Source organism: Nannobrachium achirus (genome assembly GCF_963921795.1).
Source record: "Nannobrachium achirus genome assembly, chromosome: 8".
Classification (NCBI taxonomy): Eukaryota; Metazoa; Chordata; class Actinopteri; order Myctophiformes; family Myctophidae; genus Nannobrachium; species Nannobrachium achirus.
The window spans coordinates 69,359,586-69,380,290 of NC_137817.1; the positions used below are offsets into that span (position 1 = coordinate 69,359,586).

The window sequence follows — 20,705 nt, forward strand, 5'->3', positions numbered from 1 at the left end:
ACCTCAAAACTGTACTTAAGTACATTACTTAAGTAGATGTACTTAGTTACTTTACACCACTGCTTGTGGGTATGGATGGGACAATATGAAAACTTCATATCACGATTATTGTGACAAAATAAATCCTGAGTACGGCAAATTTGGAGATGACTTCATGACTGACATCACTGATAATAAACAGTGCCCAAATCTCATATATAATGCTGAAACAGTGACCAAATTTGGAAATGACTGACATGGCTGACTGACATCACGGAACAAACACCATACATAAACGGGTGAAACAGTGCCCAAATTTGGAGATGACTGTCTTAAATCCTGCTATCTTACGAGCCAATAATTTCACCTCAGTACGCAACACATCCACGGGCTAGTATACTGTATATGAAGTGAATAAGTGGACAAACATATGGTCATGTACCGTACTCACAACCCAGGAGAGCCAATGTGTGACACGTTTTGCCTGCAAACATGTATTAGTAGTAGTTGTAGTAAATATGAGCATATAAGGTTATATTCTGGGACATATCTGACTATATGATATTTATCTGGCCTCGATCGGACCCTCTCTGATTAATCCAGGACGTCAGTTTTCGCGGGCAGGATTTATGTTGGTTGAAATCAGGTGATATGCTAGGCCAGATCTGACAAGTCATGGTTTGACATGATCTGGCCCCAATCGAGACGTCACTGATTGGTCCAGGTACTGACCGTGCTTGCTGGGTTAATAATGAAAAAATAGGTGTTCTACGAGCTCACAAAAGGAATTGCTGTTAAATCCTCTATATTTGATACTTTTGTCTGACACCAGGGACGTGCAGAGAATGTTAGAGAGTCAGGGGCTGGAATTTCCAAAAGGGCCTTTTGGTGAAAGCACCGAAAATAGCAGACCTCCAAGCTATATGAAACCACACTGAACTAAGCATAACCAGTAAGACTCCCTAATCGGGAGATAAGCGACCGTTGGTCGCTTATCTCCTGTCACACTGCTGACATCAGTATGACATCACACCGTACACAAATGACCCTTATATAAGACCGGCATTATCTACCGACAGATTAGTAACAAGATGTCAAAATCATTGAAGGTTTACCCTACTAACCAACTGTTTACCATAGCAACCATGTTTTTTACCTTAGAAACCAACTGTTTACCCTAGCAACCAACTTTTTACCACAGCAACCATGTTTTTTTTACCCTAGCAACCAACTGTTTACCCTAGCAACCAATTGTTTACCATAGCAACCATGTTTTCTTACCCTAGCAACCAACTGTTTACCCTAGCAACCAACTGTTTACCATAGCAACCATGTTTTTTACAGGGCCTGGGATTGATGACATCAGAAATCTCCATATATGGGCATGAAAGGGATTTTGTTTCTGGAAATATGTCTGTGGGGTGCCACATTTGGAATAAAACACTTACATCACACATCTGGATATCCATACAGCCCCTCTAGTTTGCCTGTGTCCATTTATGCCCATATATCTGATGACATTGGGACAATGATCTCCATATATGGGCATAAAACGTATGTTAATTAGTAAAGCCTGGGGATCTCCATATATGGGCATGAGGGGTACCCTAAAAGGGCATCATCTGGGAATAGCAAATATAGTTATCATAGAAAGTGAAAATCTTACATCAAAGGCCATAACTACCTACCTACCACCATACTGCATTCCTCATTAAACTACCTACCAGTAAGATGCCTAAGGGAGAAAAGCAAAGGGCGAGGTTGCACCATTTCTTGGTCTTCTGGCCAGTGATGTATATCGGACCATTTAACCATATATGGAGACATCTGGTACCCAAAGATATTCACAGATATGGCCTTAATATTGATGACATAAGGGATCTCCATATATGGGCGTAAAAGGGATTTGGTTCCCCTGGCATCACAGGGATCTCCATATATGGGCATAAAATGGATTTGGTTACCCTGGCAACACGGGGATCTCCATATCTCCATATATGGGCATAAAAGGGATTTGGTTCCCCTGGCATCACAGGGATCTCCATATATGGGCATAAAAGGGATTTGGTTCCCCTGACATTACAGTGATGTCAGTGGCTGGTTCTACAGAGGGGATCTCCATGTATGGGCATAAAAGGGAATGTATGTATGATGATGTCAGATATCATAGACGTCATAGGACTTTCACATAACGAATAACTGAGTAAGCATGTAAACCCGTAAAATCTATATTTGGGCATGGCTGATTTATGACCTCATCATGATGACACGAGCAAACACAGCTGAATTGTATAAATGATCAGTGCAGAAACCAACAGAAGTATTTGACCAAGACTCTTCGATTTAAACATCAACAAAGGTGTGACGTTTGTTGATGGTCACGTGTGACGGACGGACGGACGGACGGACGGACGGACGGACGGACGGACGGACGGACGGACGGACGGTGGAGGTTTTCATAGTAAACTGCTCCCTGACGGTCGCAACCAAGTCAATACTGTAGATGTGGCGTAACGGCATGGATTTCTACACAGAGAGGGCAATTCTTTCAACATAAGATGCTGCTTTCAAGTTCAGGAGAGTTTTGACAAGGCAATTGTCTTGAATGCTGCCTTCAGGTATGGCATGGGAAAAGGCCATTTGCATTTCTTTCACCATAGTAAAGATTTCATTTATGGTCTGGAAAGGGCAGTTTTTACAGACAGATAAAAGGGCAGGGGCTCAAGCCCCCATTCATGTCTATGTGTGCACATGCCTGTGTGAAACTGTCATATACAACACAATAGGGCATTGATTTATGAAGAAAATTTTAACGAGTTGAAAGATGGAAATAAAACATTTCTGACCGACACCAACGATAAGATGCTGTAAAGCTCTGTCCAGACCGCCGAATTAGCGAAAGCGACGTGAATAAGCGAACCAAAAATGCGAAGAATTCGCGATTCGCCTTCTTCCATACACACCAAAAAGCGACGCGAATATGCGTATAATATTCGCTTAATTCGCCTAAAACGAGGGGGTGATATCTGCCTGTAGCCACAGGAGGAGAAAGGAGAAGAAAGGAGAGAGAGGAGAGAGGAGAACGGACGGGGAAACAAATAAAACAATGGAAACAACATCCTCAAGTGATGATGACCTGGTCGTGGTGTTAGCCTATTAAATAATAAAAAGAAAAAGAATAGAAGTCTTGACTCTTCACCGGCGCACACAACCCATCACATCACAGAAGAGACAACACGCGTTCACCGTTCCCCGCCCTCCGCTCCGTTTCCCCACAGACAGGCAGCTCGCAGCAGCGGTGGTGTAAAGTAATTAAAAGTACATTTACTTGAGTAGCCTCTACTTGTAGGTATTTGTACTTGAGTCCAATTCCCAGTGCTTTCCTTCTACTTCACTACATTTCGGATCCTATTGTATTTATACCCAGCGATTTATTTTAAAATATATAGTCTTTTTGCAGATATAAATTAACAATAAAACATACAAACCATGCTTTTACCAGTAGACATTCGAGTACTTTTCCCAAGCAGCCACACAGACGAGAGACACGGAAAAGCAATGCAAAGAGAAGGTCCCTCGACCATGCTCTCTCTCTTTCTTTAAGTAGGATAGAGTGAGCTTGATTTAATACAGAGAGAGAGAGGAGTTCACCAGCGAATGTTCGCTAAATTCGACACAAGGGCGAATAAAAAACAGACGCCTTTTCGCTTTTTAAAAATTCGCGTTTGGTGTGGATGCTTCCATTGACTTTATAAGGTTTTAAACAAAAGGCGAATTATACGCTAATTCGCTATCCGCCAATTCGCCGGCGGTGTGTACGAAGCTTTAGTGTACAATCAGACTGACCAGACTTGAGGCTGGCGGCCCCCAGGGACTGAGCGGAGAGCAGGGTGAGGCGCGTGGCTGGGTCCTGCAGGTAGGCCATGCTGGTCATGGGGTAGAAGTTGGCTTGGAGAGGCAGCTTGGACATGGTTCTACGAGGCTGGATCTGAGACACACAAAACAATGCTGTCAAACACCTATTATATGAATCAGAATAGTTTTTCAAGGACCCCAGTGTGATATGCATGGTTTTGATACGCATTGATTTAAAGGAGTAGTTCACCCCCAAATAGACTTTTTTTTCTGTTGATTACTCACGCCATGAAGACTTGAGTACAATAATATTTTTCGCCCATTGATTCCGGATGGGGACCCAAATGGTCCACATCCAGAATCAATGGGGGTAAATTTAATATAATACATTCATCACCAGGAATGCTGGTCCCTCATAAAGGGACTACATCATGAATTTCACATTTCACATTAAATGTTCCTGACCCCCCCCCCCCCCCCCCCCATTCATTAAAGTTGCTATAAGCAGTTTTCTGCTGACATAAGCAGGAAACAGACAATTGCTTATTTTTATTTTATTATATTCAAGGTGGCTAACAATGCTCCCTAAAAAAATCTAGTCTCTGTGGTGCTTCTAGGAGCCGCAGTCTGCCTCCAAAATTATTATTTTATCTGTAAGAAGCTCTGTCACTAGCAGCTCATTGGTGCATGAACCAGCCGACCGGGGCTAAAAGGATTGACAGACAGGTCAACCAATCCGAAAAAGAACAAGAGGCGGATTGGTCTGCTTATTTGGCAGGCCGCTAAATAAGCAGACCAATGACAGAACTTCTCACAGATAAAAAAATATAGTTTTGGAGGCAGATTGTGGCCCCAGGAAGTGTCACAGAGACAACATTTCTTTAGGAAGCACGGTTAGCCGTCTGAATATAATAAAATAATAAAACCCATTTCAGTGATTTTCTGAATGGGTGTGTCTGAACAGTACTCTTTTGAAATCTGCCTTCAGCTTTTGGCTCATTTCCTATTGGGCCCCCTGGAGAAGGGGGCGGTACTTTTTGGGAGGCTATATTCTATTGGTCGCGTCTTGGGCATCCAATGTGTTAAGGGGTTAAATGTCCGTCCATGGTCCATGCTGTCCTGTACCTGGAAGCCATTGAGGTCGGTGAAGAAGCGCTGGTTGCTCTCCACCTGGCTGTTGATCCTCATGGCCAGCTCCTTGTTCACCTCTCCTCTGATGTCCACCAGGTTGGACAGCTCCACCGACACCGCCTCCACACCTGCACATGGACGCATGGATTTACATTTTATAATATATATATATATATATATATATATATATATATATATATATATATATTATATATATATATATATATTAATCCCACGATTTTGTAACCCATTTTTCACCCGGTGTCAATTATCTAATGTAATCCTGGGTGCTGCTCTCCCTCTTCCAACCTGGGGAGTCCATGAATGAGGAGTCCAAGCCGCTTCTTTTCAACTGACGGGGGGGAGGGGGGAGTTTCAGCGTGTGGAAAGAACGCGTTATTCCAACCAGTTCCTTTCCCCTCCATCAGGCTGGCAAGGGGGAGGCAGTATAGAGACCAGGATTACTGCATGTTTTTGTGAGGGTATCAACCCTAGGAGACACGGGGAAAACATGCAAACTCCACACAGAAAGGCCCTTTGGCCAACCCCACCTACTGTAGGGTGTGGGCTCTGATGACGTGGAGGAGAGAACAGGCCCCCAGCGCCCACAGTATCCCCCAGCGGGAATCAAACCCAGAACCTTCAAGCTGTGATTTCCCAAACAGTGTGTTGCGTCCCATTTTTGGGTCACAGACCAATTTTCATGACTCGAGTAAAAATCCCATTTTATTTTCTTACAAAAAATGTAATATGTATTTCAAAAGATGGAAAATCTTTTGAAATATATAATTTTATTTTTAGAATGTTATACATTTTCAAACAAACAAGTAAGTAATTCCATAAATAAAATACTATAATAATTATAGTGGAGGCAGTAAGGCCGAAAAATAAGCTGTTAACTTCAAGTCATGATGCAAAGGTCCCCTTTGGTATGGAAGTACCTTAAGGCCATAGGAAAGAATTTATCCAAAGAGACAAGTTAGATCACCCTTCATTTTCTATTTATAGCCATTTTAAAAATGGCCGCCGACAATAATCCCCAATACACCAGACCCCATATCTTTGCTTCTGTTAGAGCTATAATAATAATATTGGTGTCAAAGTGTACGTTTTTGGGGTCTAGGAACTCAACTAAACAGGTGTCAATGCAAAAAAAACAATACTTCACTAATTAACATGACAGCGGGGGGTAAAATATGCAAATTTCATGAAAAATAACACGTTTTAACAGGGTAACGTACCCCCTCACCCCTCCCCCTAAACTTTGATTCACCTTTCCTTTGGTATGGAAGTACCTTGTGGCCATAGGAAACAATGTATCCAAAGAGACAATTTAGATCACTCTTCATTTTCTATCTATAGCCATTTAAAAAATGGCCGCCGACAATAAACCACTATTACACCAGACCCCAACTTTGCTTCTGTTAGAGCTATAATAATAATATTGGTGTCAAAGTGTACATTTTTGGGGTCTAGGAATTCAACTAAACAGGTTTCAATGCAAAAACCCCAATACTTCACTAATTAACATGACAGCGGGGGGTAAAATATGCAAATTTCATGAAAAATAATACGTTTTAACAGGTTAACTTACCCCCCCACCCCTCCCCCTAAACTTTGATTCAATTTTCCTTTGGTATGGAAGTACCTTGTGGCCATAGGAAACAATTTATCCAAAGAGACAATTTAGATCACCCTTCATTTTCTATCTACAGCCATTTTAAAAATGGCCGCCAACAATAAACCACTATTACACCAGACCCCAACTTTGCTTCTGTTAGAGCTATAATAATAATATTGGTGTCAAAGTGTACATTTTTGGGGTCTAGGAATTAAACTAAACAGGTTTCAATGAAAAAAACAATATGTTTCAACAGGAGTAAAATATGCAAAGAAAAATGAGTTTTAACAGGGTAATTAAGTGTGCCTATGCATAGCATGGGACACTTATTGTTCTCGCTCATATTTATTAAGTGTGCCTATGCATAGCATGGGCAGACTTATTGTTATCACTCATACTTAAGCCAGACATGGACACACACATGTATTTCCCCAAAGTTTGGCACGCTACTCCTCCCACAGTTTTTGCACCACACACTTGCGCCATATGTCAAATCGACCGGCTTACGCGGGAATCGTGTGCTATCAACTTGCTAAGAGAAAGGTTCTATAGTTTAATTGATATGAATTTATTAAGAAATTAATTAACCCTTACCTGTCCCCATTGACTTATAATGGGAATCGCATTCAATAATTTTTCTCTCGCAAACCATAGGGGCTACAGTTTCAAGACTCAGAGAGGAGGTTCATAATGATTACAAGGAATAAATAAAAAATAATAGCGTCATTTGGCCTCATGGTGGCGCTATAACAGCCCAGTGTACGTTTTGGCCTGTAACTGTTGAACCGTAGGTCGGAAAATTAAACTTATTTTTTCCCCGGATTCCTTGGGCCAAGACGCATCTCCCCATATAGGCCACGCCCATTTGCGCCAGGATAGATTTTCCGCCATCTTGAATTTTCTCCGAAACACACTTTTTGCTCCTTTTCCTACATATTTTCTTCAAATGTCTTAAAAACTGGTACACGTGATCTATGAAGCCACGCGATAAACATAGTCAAAGGATATTTCGATAGTCTATACCGTTCATTCGTAACGTGCTTCCAAAGTTAGCGGGAGGGGCCCGTTTTGCAAACAATAGCCATAAATCACAAACAAAAGGTCCATTCAACACTGAATTTCAACCACAGTTCGGGGGTGGCATACTCAACGAATCCCAAAAAGCATTTCCACTTGGCCACATGGTGGCGCTATAACGGACCGCTTGCCTCGTAACTCTTGAACCGTAGGTCACAGAATTACAATTCTTTTTTCCCTGGATTCCTTGGGTCACGACGCATCTCTCCATATAGGATACGCCAATTTGCACATGGGAAGATTTTCCGCCATCTTGAATTTTCTCCTAAACACACTTTTTACTCCTTTTGCTACAAATTTTCTTCAAATGTCTTAAAAACCGGTACACATGATCTTTAAAGCCATGCGATAAACATAGTCAAAGGATATCTCGATAATCCGTACCGTTCGTTCGTAACACGCTTCCAAAGTTAGCGGGAGGGGCCCGTTCGCTAACAATAGCCATAAATCACAAACAATAGGTCGAGTCAACACTGAATTTCAACCACAGGTCGGGGGTGGCATACTCAACGATTCCCCAAAAGCATTTCCACTTCGACCCCTAGGGGGCGTCACAAACGCGCCAAACGTAACCGTTTCGTGCCATAACGCGTTTTTCAGGGGGACCGACCCTCTCACAACGAAACGCGGACGACTCGGCGGACGGTCTCACAGTCCAAACCGCCGCACGAGGTCGCGCGTTGAGCGCGCTGCAGGCACACTTGTCAAAATTGACTCCGTCAATTCTAGTTTAGGTCTTTCTTTCTGTCCATACTTTTCCCCAAAGTTTGGCACGCTACTCCTCCCACAGTTTTTGCACCACACACTCGCGCCATATGTCAAATCGACCGGCTTACGCGGGAATGGTGTGCTAGTAAGTTGCTAAGAGAAAGGTTCTATAGTTTAATTGATATTAATTTATTAGTGAATTAATTTTCCCCATTGACTTAGAATGGGAATCGCATTCAATAATTTTCTCTCGCAAACCATAGGGGCTACAGTTTCAAGACTTGGAGAGGAGGTTCATAATGATTTCAAGGATTAAATAAAAAATAATAGCGTCAATTGGCCTCATGGTGGCGCTATAACAGCCCAGTTTACGTTTTGGCCTGTAACTGTTGAACCGTAGCTCGGAAAATTAAAATTATTTTTTCCCTGGATTCCTTGGGTCATGACGCATCTCCCCATATAGGCCCCGCCCATTTGCGTATGGGTAGATTTTCCGCCATCTTGGATTTTCTCCAAAACACACTTTTTGCTCCTTTTCCTACATACTTTCTTCAAATGTCTTAAAAACTGGTACACATGATCTTTGAAGCCATGCGAGACACATAGTCAAAGGATATTTCGATAGTCCGTACCGTTAGTTCGTAACGCACTTCCAAAGTTAGCGGGAGGGGCACGTTTCACAAACAACAGCCATAAATCACAAACAATAGGTCGAGTCAACACCGAATTTCAACCAGAGGTCGGGGGTGGCATACTCAACGAATCCCCAAAAGCATTTCCACTTCGACCCCTAGGGGGCGTCACAAACGTCACAAACGCGCAAAACGTAACGCTTCCCCATTGACTTATATTGGGAATCGCAAAAACTCACATTCAATTATTTTTCTCTCGCAAACCATAGGGGCTACAGTTTCAAGACTTGGAGAGGAGGTTCAAAATGATTTCAAGGATTAAATACAAAATAATAGTGTCATTTGGCCTCATGGTGGCGCTATAACAGCCCAGTTTACGTTTTGGCCTGTAACTGTTGAACCGTAGGTCGGAAAATGAAAATTCTTTTTTCCCTGGATTCCTTGGGTCATGACGCATCTCCCCATATAGGCCCCGCCCATTTGCATATGGGTAGATTTTCCGCCATCTTGAATTTTCTCCAAAACACACTTTTTGCTCCTTTTCCTACATATTTTCTTCAAATGTCTTAAAAACCGGTACACATGATATATGAAGCCACGCGATAAACATAATCAAAGGATATTTCGATAGTCCATACTGTTCGTTCGTAACGCGCTTCCAAAGTTAGCGGGTGGGGCACGTTTCGCAAACAACAGCCATAAATCACAAACAATAGGTCGAGTCAACACTGAATTTCAACCACAGGTCGGGGGTGGCATACTCAACGAATCCCCAAAAGCATTTCCACTTCGACCCCTAGGGGGCGTCACAAACGTGCGAAACGTAACCGTTTCGTGCCAGAACGCGTTTTTCACGGGGACCGACCCTCTCACGACGAAACGCAGACGACTCGGCGGACGGTCTCACAGTCCACAACGCTGCACAAGGTCGCGCATTTAGCGAGCTGCAGGCACACTTGTCAAGATTGACTCTGTCAATTCTAGTGTTCCTTTTTCTCCCGCTTTGGCAATGAAGTAGGCTACCTTAGGGTAATAGGAAAGAAATTATCCAAAGAGATTAGATCACCCTTCATTTCTGAAATATACACCTTTTTTAAAAATGGCAGCCATCATTTACACTTACAGCAATACAACACAGCCTATATCTTTGTTTCTGATAGAGATATCATTTCTGGGGTAAAATAATCCGATTACATTGGTTTCAAGACAACAAAAAAACAATAGTTTTCTCATTACCTTCAAAATGGAGGTGAAATAATTAATCACATTTCATTAATAGTTAACAAATCATTTACTGATGCAAACTTGGACACATCATCAGTGTTGTTTCCTGGAGTCACTGGGTGTTTTGGGTCCTGCAAGAGTCAGCCTCCTCAGGCAACCCGACTGAAGCTGATCAGACCTCGTTATGTATCCAAGTGGCATGCTTCTGTCCCCACTGCTCTCCCCTCTTAATCTGGAGGCTTTTTCTGCTGCATCCCCAATGTTGCCTATAGCCCCGTTTTCACTGAGTCAAACTTCTGGAAGTTTTTTCCAAAATGACGGCAATTTTGAAATTCACGCCATGTGAAAACGGCCACTTATTTTGTCTTCCGTGAGTTTTGTAGTCCAAAATTTGACGGGAAAATACCTAGTAATTTTTGCCTAAAGTACTGGGAGAATAGAGATTTTCCCACAGTGAAAACGGCATACCGTGATTTTTACTTTTTTCGGACAAGCAGGTGCATGCAAGGAGCCAATATTAACAGTTAAAGCATTGTAATTGGGATTGAAAGCTTCAGAATCCATATTGCATTCGAATGTTATGTAAGCCTGCTTAACACAGAAGACAGACGTCTATTTCTTTCTACAATCTCCAGCCTATACGGCCGCGGTGCTGATAAATGCAAGCTTGCTCAATTCATGGTTCAAACTTATTTTTGTAGGCTATTCTATAGCCTATTTGTAATTAAGCTGTGTGGGTTTTGATACAAGTCCGGTCTGGAGAACGGGAGACGGGATGCGCTCGTAATGTGATGAAAGCTGGAAACTCTTTTTACGGTGCTATAGCCTATTTTTTGTCTGATTGGGACGCAATGCGCTCATGTGATGTGATGGAAGTTGGAAGCTATACAACTCAAAGAGCTGCATCTGCATCAAATAGTTTCTCGTCGTAAAGTGTTTTACTGAGCAGCGAGCGACGAGGAATACAGTCTGGTCATCCATCGGTGACGCGTAAAAAGAAAAAAAGAAAAAACAACACGTTGCATAAGCGATCCTTTCTGAACCTTATTCTGAACCTTATAAGGTTCACGTGTGTTGTTTCATGAAGAATATTTCTTGTAACTTGTTAAATCCATTGGTGAGAGAGAAAAAGAGAGACGAACAGAAGTGAGTCGCTGCTGCTTTAGCAAGCGTCCAGACAGTGTGGTGCGCGCTGCAGGTTCCGTTGCCATGTCTGCTAATTATAAGTGACTATGGTATTGATTTCCGTAAAGTTGCTTGTATATATTGATCGTTTCTGGCTGCGTTTTATTTGTTGTGATCTTTTAGATCGGCAATTGTCAAGTAGCTGATGTGGCGATGCTTATAGTTTTAAATTGCTTGTGTGGCCTAGATAATATCACTTTTTGGGGCTTATTTTCGTACACCTGGTTGCTTATTTCTCTCGCAAAGTCTGGCAACACAGACTTTCATACCGCCACGGTTTAGTAGTGAAAACGATGTATTTTATTGCTATGCCAGCATTTTTGCTCATGTGAAAACACTCAAAAAACAAAACTCCCGGCAAGTTGAAAATGATTATGCTAATTATTTTGCAGGAAAAATTCCGGAACTGTAGTGAAAACATGCCTTAAGGCTCTTCTTTGTTGGCAACTGTTATGCACAGTGGCGTAGCTGTGCTTAGGGAGTGACTGGCAAATTCCAGACTGCTAGATGTCAGGTCTCAATCTGGACAGGGAGATGTGTGGTGGAATTTTCAGCTGCCTCTCCAGGTCAACTGTCATCACTCAGTCTCGGGCTGTGGAGAGCAAACCAGCAGAGCAGTTCTTTGGTGTTTTCTCTGACCTTTTCCCTTCCATGACACAGTGAATGGCCTTAGCTGTGGCTTGGGAGTATTGGATGCCCTTGATGCCCTTGCTGATTGCTTAAAGGACCAGTTCACCTCTGGGACAACCAGATCTTATTTTATTGTTGTGTGGGACACGATCAACACAATCCTGAATTATTTTTTGTGTTCAATCTGGGTTAGATATGTTAGTATTTCAGCATGCTACAACTGGTCATATGATGCATTTTGCATCATATGACCAGTTGTAGCATGCTGAAATCGGCTGAAATACTAAAATATCTAAAAACACAGATTGAACACCAGTAAGACTCCCTAATCGGGAGTATAAATATCACAACCTCCACCTCTCACAATCCCTTTTATGCCCATATATGGAGATCCCTAACATAATCCCTTTCATGCCCATATATGGAGATCCCTAACAGAATCCCTTTTATGCCCATATATGGAGATCCCTAACAGCATCCCTTTTATGCCCATATATGGAGATCACTAACAGCTAACAGAATCCCTTTTATGCCCATATATGGAGATCCCTAACAGAATCCCTTTTATGCCCATATATGGAGATCCCTAACAGAATCCCTTTTATGCCCATATATGGAGATCCCTAACAGAATCCCTTTTATGCCCAGTTGGTTGCTAGGGTAAAAAAAACATGGTTGCTATGGTAAACAGTTGGTTGCTAGGGTAAACAGTTGGTTGCTAGGGTAAAACCATGGTTGCTAAGGTGGTTGCTAACGTACACTAACAGACCAGCAACAACAGACTGTTGCCACAGCAACGTACACAAAGGTTTGTGTACACATGTGGTGTGATGTCATACTGAAGATATATGACATCACACCGTACACAAACAAAGGTGTGACGTGTGACGGACGGACGGACGGACGGACGGACGGACGGCCGGTGGAGGTTTTCATAGTAAACTGCTCCCTGACGGTCGCAACCAGTAAGACTCCCTAATCGGGAGATAAGCGACCGTTGGTCGCTTATCTCCACAAATAGGCAAAAAGTTTGTTTTACCAATTATTACACTCTATGTGAACATTTACATCAACAAATCCCAAGTACTGGTTTTTAGGGGTGCTGAGTGTGGCGCAGCAGCGTGTCATGCATTTTCTGCAGGGCCTTGTCAATGGCTTTGCGTTCTTGCTGCTTTTTGTTGTTGTTGATCCTCTGGAAGCGTGCCCAATATGGGGCTTGTGATTATGAGGTCAGACTTAAGGGATATTCCACTTTCAAAAAAACTTTTTGTCATTGTACGGTCTAATCAGGCTTGTATGAACACCCTGAACAGTTTTTAATTTTCTTCATTCAGTATTTAGATATTTGATGTAAATGTTATCTGGCCCTCCAACACGCCCAGGCCCTCTCCCCACACACACTCATTGTAACTTCAAACTCCATCGGACCATTTAACCATATATGGAGACATCTGGTACCAAAAGATATTCACAGATATGGGCTTAATATTGATGACATAAGGGATCTCCATATATGGGCGTAAAAGGGATTTGGTTCCCCTGGCATCACAGGGATCTCCATATATGGGCATAAAATGGATTTGGTTACCCTGGCAACACGGGGATCTCCATATCTCTATATATGGGCATAAAAGGGATTTGGTTCCCCTGGCATCACAGGGATCTCCATATATGGAAAAACTTTTTTTTCAAAAACTTTTTTTTTCAAAAAACTTTTTTTTTTCAAAAACCTTTTTTTTCAAAAAACTTTTTTTTTTCAAAAACTTTTTTTTCAAAAAACTTTTCTTTTTCAAAAAACTTTTCTTTTTTAAAAAACTTTTCTTTTTTTTTTACTCTTTTTTATACATAAATACAATGCAGGTGGGGTTGATTGTCTAATGTAGATTAACTTTCAGTAATGTCTGGTCTAGCAACGGTCGCTCTGTGTCATTTGACAGTAGGCCTATAACATACAACATAGGCCTACAGTAGGCTATAATCAGAGCTGCAACATTATCCTATTTTTGTATTGGCCCAATATTAACATTATTTGTTGTCAACGTGGGGTCCGGGGAGGAGTGAAGAGGAGGGGAGGGGGGAGGGGTGGAAAAACCCCACTAGATGCGCCCCTGAGCAAACAGAGGCCGTTTTGGTATTGCAGCTGGAGAGCCTCATTATAGTAGAGCTAGAACAAACAAAAAGAATGGTCAGAGTGTTTGTTGAGGGTTAAACCTGTCTAAGACTCAATTTTGAGCATATATTTATACAAAAAATATAGTTTTAAAAGCATGGTGTAGGCCCTTTAACAGGGATCTCCATATATGGGCATAAAATGGATTTGGTTACCATGGCAACACGGGGATCTCCATATCTCCATATATGGGCATAAAAGGGATTTGGTTCCCCTGGCATCACAGGTCACAGGGATCTCCATATATGGGCATAAAAGGGATTTGTTTCCCCTGACATTATAGTGATGTCAGTGGCTGGTTCTACAGAGGGGATCTCCATTTATGGGCATAAAAGGGAATGTATGTATGATGATGTCAGATATCATAGACGTCATAGGACTTTCACATAACGAATAACTGAGTAAGCATGTAAACCCGTAAAATCTATATTTGGGCATGGCTGATTTATGACCTCATCATAATGACACAAGCAAACACAGCTGAATTGTATAAATGATCAGTGCAGAAACCAACAGAAGTATTTGACCAAGACTCTTCGATTTAAACAAAGGTGTGACGTTTGTTGATGGTCACAAAACGTGACGGACGGACGGACGGACGGACGGACGGACGGACGGCCGGTGGAGGTTTTCATAGTAAACTGCTCCCTAACGGTCGCAACAAAAAAAAAACTCAGGATTGTGTTGATCGTGTCCCACACAACAATAAAATAAGATCTGGTTGTCCCAGAGGTGACCTGGTCCTTTAAGCAATGGATTTCAGGACCTGGTCGTTCCTCAATAGAAACCGGCCCTCAGGTCTCACCCAGCGCCTTGGAGCAGCTGCTCAGGATATGTTCAGGATATGTAGGGTACCTGGGTGCTCAGGATGTGCACTGCAGATATTCCTGTGCCCGTGCCACAAACTCCTCCCTGACTGAGCTGAAACAGAGCCTGAGTTTATTGGTCTTCCTGTACAGCCTGATTTTGCTTAGGCTGCGGCCACAGCCATCTTCATTCAGCCATCATAGATGAGTAGAGGCCAGAGGATTTTTGGGTGCATTTCATGCTGGTAAACACAGGCCTTGAATCTTCCAGGGAGCCCCCTCCAGGTCAGCACTGGTTGCCTTGATGGAATCTCTGTCATTCAGAGTGTGGTTGAAGACATTTCCAAGGCTCATCTCCGGCTTCTCAATGACTGACGGGATCTGGTGTTCTCCCAGACTGAAGCGAATTTGTCTATGATATTCCCCTTCTTTTGGATAATTTTTCCCTTACCAGGTATCTTCCAGCACATGCCATTGCTCACAGTCTTGGACCATGCCAGCATTAATGGGGAGCAACACAGCCTTTGGCAAGGGCAAGAAGACAGTCCATGCGGCAGTCCTTGCCTGAACTCACCTTACCTCTTCAGCTGCTCTCTGGCCCTAGCCTCACCACTGAGATGATCTCCACCCACACACCCATTCTCCAGAAATCTCTCCAGAAGCTGTATGGTGTTTCCGGGAGGGAGAGTGTTTTCTGCTGGTGTTTCAGTCCGAGCGTATCAAAGGGTGCGTTCGGAAATGCGCACCGGGTGTGTGCTTAGTGTAGTGAGTGCCTAAACCCAACCCTAATCCTAACCTCAGTAAAACTATGCCTAAACCCAACCCTAACCCTAACCTCAGTAAAACTATGCCTAAAACTAACCCTAACCCTAACCCTAACCAGACCCAGTGCACATTTCCGAACGCACCCTTTGATACACTCGGACTGAAACACCAGCAGAAAACACTCTCCTGTTTCCGGGGATGACATTAGGACTGTGTCCTAATGCTCGACTCTCCCTCTTCCTTCACAAAGGAAGCTACTTTGATCACATGCCACCAAGCAGTGATGCGCTCCATTGGAAGTGCAAGACAGACTGTATTATTGTAGCTATGGGTTCTGGTGTAATAGTGGTTTATTGTCGTCGGCCATTTTTTAAATGGCTATAAATAGAAAATGAAGGGTGATCTAACTTGTCCAAAGGAAAACTAAATCAAAGTTTAGGGGGAGGGGTGGGGGGGTAAGTTACCCTGTTAAAACGTATTATTTTTCATGAAATTTGCATATTTTACCCCCGCTGTCATGTTAATTAGTGAAGTATTGGGTTTTTTGCATTGAAACCAGTTTAGTTGAATTCCTAGACCCCAAAAATGTACACTTTGACACCAATATTATTATTTTAGCTCTAACAGAAGCAAAGTTGGGGTCTGGTGTAATAGTGGTTTATTGTTGGCGGCCATTTTTAAAATGGCTATAGATAGAAAATGAAGGGTGATCTAAATTGTCTCTTTGGATACATTGTTTCCTATGGCCACAAGGTACTTCCATACCAAAGGAAAGGTGAATCAAAGTTTAGGGGGAGGGGTGGGGGTGTAAGTTACCCTGTTAAAACGTATTCTTTTTCATGAAATTTGCATATTTTACCCCCGCTGTCATGTTAATTAGTGAAGTATTGGGTTTTTTGCATTGAAACCTGTTTAGTTGAATTCCTAGACCCCAAAAATGTACACTTTGACACCAATATTATTATTTTAGCTCTAACAGAAGCAACGTTGGGGTCTGGTGTAATAGTGGTTTATTGTTGGCGGTCATTTTTAAAATGGCTATAGATAGAAAATGAAGGGTGATCTAAATTGTCTCTTTGGATACATTGTTTCCTATGGCCCTAAGGTACTTCCATACCAAAGGAAAAGTGAATCAAAGTTTAGGGGGAGGGGTGGGGGGGTAAGTTACCCTGTTAAAACGTGTTATTTTTCATGAAATTTGCATATTTTACCCCCCGCTGTCATGTTAATCAGTGAAGTATTGGGTTTTTTGCATTGAAACCTATTTAATTGAATTCCTAGACCCCAAAAATGTACACTTTGACACCAATAATATTATTATAGCTCTAACAGAAGCAAAGATATGGGGTCTGGTGTAATAGTGGTTTATTGTTGGCGGCCATTTTTAAAATGGCTATAAAAAGAAAATGAAGGGTGATCTAACTTGTCTCTTTGGATAAATTCTTTCCAATGGCCCTAAGGTACTTCCATACCAAAGGGGACCTTTGCATCATGACTTGAAGTAAAATGTGTCTTACTGCCTCCACTATTAAGAAGTAGTGAAAATGGCCAATCTACGAGCTCTCGACACGGCCAAAGATTTTTAATATAAAAGATAGGGAAACCAGGTTGGGGCCACTAAAGTGGGACATGGTACACAAAGCCTACAGATAGCCTCCTAAATGGGCACCGGCGTCAAACCCATTCCATTAACTGGACATTTATTTCAGGCACACTATTTTAAAACCTGTAATTATTATATTGTCTTTTTGAACTCTTATAGGTGACACACATATTAACAGAGAGTAGCAGTAGAATGTGTTTATCTTTAAAAAAAAGTTTTTGCATGACTGCATAAAAAGGTGTGTATGCTTTTCTTTATATATTATATTATATATTATATTAAACAAAAAAATAAAGTCTATAAACATTTGTCACATGAAATGTTCTGCTGACAAGCTGACACCAATCTCTATAATAATCAGTAGTTATATATAGAACTTATTTTTAAATTCAGGTAGTCAGGAAATTTTGTTCAGAAAACGGACTTAATTTGCATATTTATTTGCATATTGCATTCAGTGATATTTCAATAGTGTGCTTAAAATTCAAATGACATTTGGATGGAAACAGTCACTCGCACGCACGCACGCACGCACGCACGCACGCACGCACGCACGCACGCATGTGCACACACACACACACACACACACACACACACACACACACACACACACACACACACACTCTTTACCTGTGCCATGGTATAGGCGCGCTGTGTGCGTGAAGTGCTGGAAACAGGAAGTGATCTCAGAGAAGACACGCCCCCTGGTGACCCGGATGAGGGGGGGCTGGGACAGAGAGTAGGGCTGGGGGGGGTTAAAACGTTACTTTTAGGCTGTCAGAGTTAACTCGATTAATCGTAATTAACTCAACGTTGTGTTAATCGCGATTAATAATTGTAATCACAGTTAATCGCATGTTTATTTATTTCAGCGATTTGGCCTATTTGTAGTTTAGGACACAGTTCTCTATGTCAGTGAGCACGCTGCTTATGTTTTGCTGTTGTGTTGTGGATTGGTCATTGTAGATGCAGTACATTTACTGTTGTTACCCCACCACTCATTAGGCATTACATATTAACATTTAGGCCTAGAATTATTGAATGCTTTAACCAGTGAAAAATCATTTACAAATCATCCACCAGGGGCATTGACAACTCATTCTTATGACTTCCTATCTAGCCAAGCTTTACGAACTATATATTTTTTAAAGAGAAAACAATAAAAAAATTAAAACAAGCGAATATTCGACTTCGGTGAACAATGTCGAATAGTGACTTTGATTTTCGAACATTCGAATATTCAAATATGTGTTGAATGCCCTAGTACATTCCAGCGTTAGTGGAATTACCTTGGCCTCTCCATCAGGCATGAACAGGTAGGCTCCGCTCTTGTCTCGGTTGGACGTGGTCCCGTACCAGAAGAACTGAACTTTGACATCATGTTCCGACCCGTCCGCTAACAGCTGGTACTTCTACACAAACCACACACACACAAATTTGAAATACTTTATTTTGGGGGTCTTCAACAGGGGGTCCGGGACCCCTAGGGGGTCCTCAGAGTTACTATAGGGGGTCCTCCAAATCTTTGTGTGATAGAAACTTTTTTCTTATTTTTTATAGTAACCACTTGAACCCTTGTGTCCTTATTCTGAGAACTTTAGCCAAAAATAGCAGACCTAAAAGCTCACAACGGCGAGGCGTTGTGAGCTTGTAGATCAGCTATTTTTGGCAAAGAGCTTTGGTATAGAGGGGACAAAGAGACGACTAATTTACGGAGTGAAAGGTCAAGTTTATTAAGTATTGACGGTTCAAGTGGTTAAATATCTGAAAACACAAATTGACATGAATCCAAAATACACTGATGATTGTGCTGTCAAACATGAAACTATCGGTATATGGTATCTATGAAAAGGTTGTGGGGGTCCCTGCTTCATCTCTCTCTCAACTAAGGGGTCCTTGGCCTGAAAACGTTGAAGACCCCCACTTTATTTGGATCTGCACAGAAAGCGCAATAAAAAGGTTGCAACCTTTTCAGGCTGCAACCCCCAAAATAATCATATTTTAACTGGAGCTGAGTTGAGGCATTACATTTTGTATAACACGGTTCTACAGGTATTGTGATATTGTGAGCCGATCTAAATGCTCACAACGTCTCGCAACGCGAGGCGTTGTAGATCTGCTATTTTCATAATTTCTGCCACTAATATCTAATATAAAAACAGCAAATCTATGAGCTCACACCGTGTCGTGGTGCGTCGTTATGCCAGATTATGGTGAAATCCTGCATAATTCTCTACAATTACTTTCACAGATACTTGTCACCAGAACAATTATACTAGTAAGACGCCTCAGGGCGACAAGCGACCTCGCCCTAAAGGGCAAGGTTGCGCCACAGTGATGTGGACATCAGGGCTGTGGACATCAGCGATCTCCATATATGGGCATAAAAGGGATTTGTTCCCCTGGAATCACAGAGATCTTCATATCTCCATATATGGGCATACAAGGGATTTGTTCCCCCTGGCATGCCAGGGATCTCTCTAACAGGGCATCATTAATATTGATGATCAGGGAACTCCATATATGGGCATAAAAGGGATTCTGTTAGTGTGACAACACAGTGAAGCCAGAGCGCGATGTCAGAGCGGCAAACCCATTCTGGTAGAGTGGTTCCCCTGACATCACAGTGACATCAGAGCATGATGACTTCATGATGACACATTTTACAGTCTATGGGTTTGTCCATAGAAAAATGTGAACACGTCTACACGGACACGGACAAGCTGTGACGTTTCTCATGGTAAACTGTGACCTTCGGTCACAATAAGTATATTCATGCTACTGTACCTCCATTAGGCCGGTGCTAGCAGAACTCCATACATGGACGTGGGCGTTCTTGATGCTCAGAGGGGCGGCGGCCTCCGGACCCATGGGGCGGGACACTGTGAAGTGTTTGGCCGTGACTGACAGCTGGTCCGACCTATCCTGCTGCAGGAAGGTGTAGTCAGCCTTGTGGACGCCGTCCAGCAGAGACTCACTCAAATAGTAGACGGACAAACCGAAGGCTGGGACCTGAGCTACGAACGACAGCTAGAGAGAGAGACAGAGAAACAGAGAGAGAGAGTCAGAGAGAGAGAGAGAGAGAGAGAGAGAGAGAGAGACAGAGAGAGAGAGTCAGAGAGAGAGAGAGAGAGAGAGAGAGAGAGAGAGAGAGAGTCAGAGAGAGAGAGAGAGAGAGAGAGAGAGAGAGAGAGAGAGAGAGTCAGAGAGAGAGAGAGAGAGAGAGAGAGAGAGAGAGAGAGAGAGAGAGAGAGAGACAGAGAGAGAGAGTCAGAGAGAGAGAGAGAGAGAGAGAGAGAGAGAGAGAGAGAGAGAGAGA

General features: G+C 42.4%; 1 protein-coding gene across 1 annotated transcript in view; it reads right to left on the reverse strand.

Moving 5' to 3' along the window:
• man2a1 (mannosidase, alpha, class 2A, member 1) overlaps nucleotides 1-20,705 on the reverse strand; it is an 81,458-nt gene that overhangs the window by 13,987 nt on the left and 46,766 nt on the right. The window contains exons 16-20 of the mRNA XM_080732213.1: nucleotides 20,174-20,416; nucleotides 18,676-18,798; nucleotides 18,017-18,131; nucleotides 4,960-5,093; nucleotides 3,826-3,967 (exon numbers count right to left, since the gene is read on the reverse strand). Of these exons, the coding sequence (XP_080588339.1) occupies nucleotides 3,826-3,967; nucleotides 4,960-5,093; nucleotides 18,017-18,131; nucleotides 18,676-18,798; nucleotides 20,174-20,416 (757 nt within the window). The remainder of the gene's footprint in view (nucleotides 1-3,825; nucleotides 3,968-4,959; nucleotides 5,094-18,016; nucleotides 18,132-18,675; nucleotides 18,799-20,173; nucleotides 20,417-20,705) is intronic.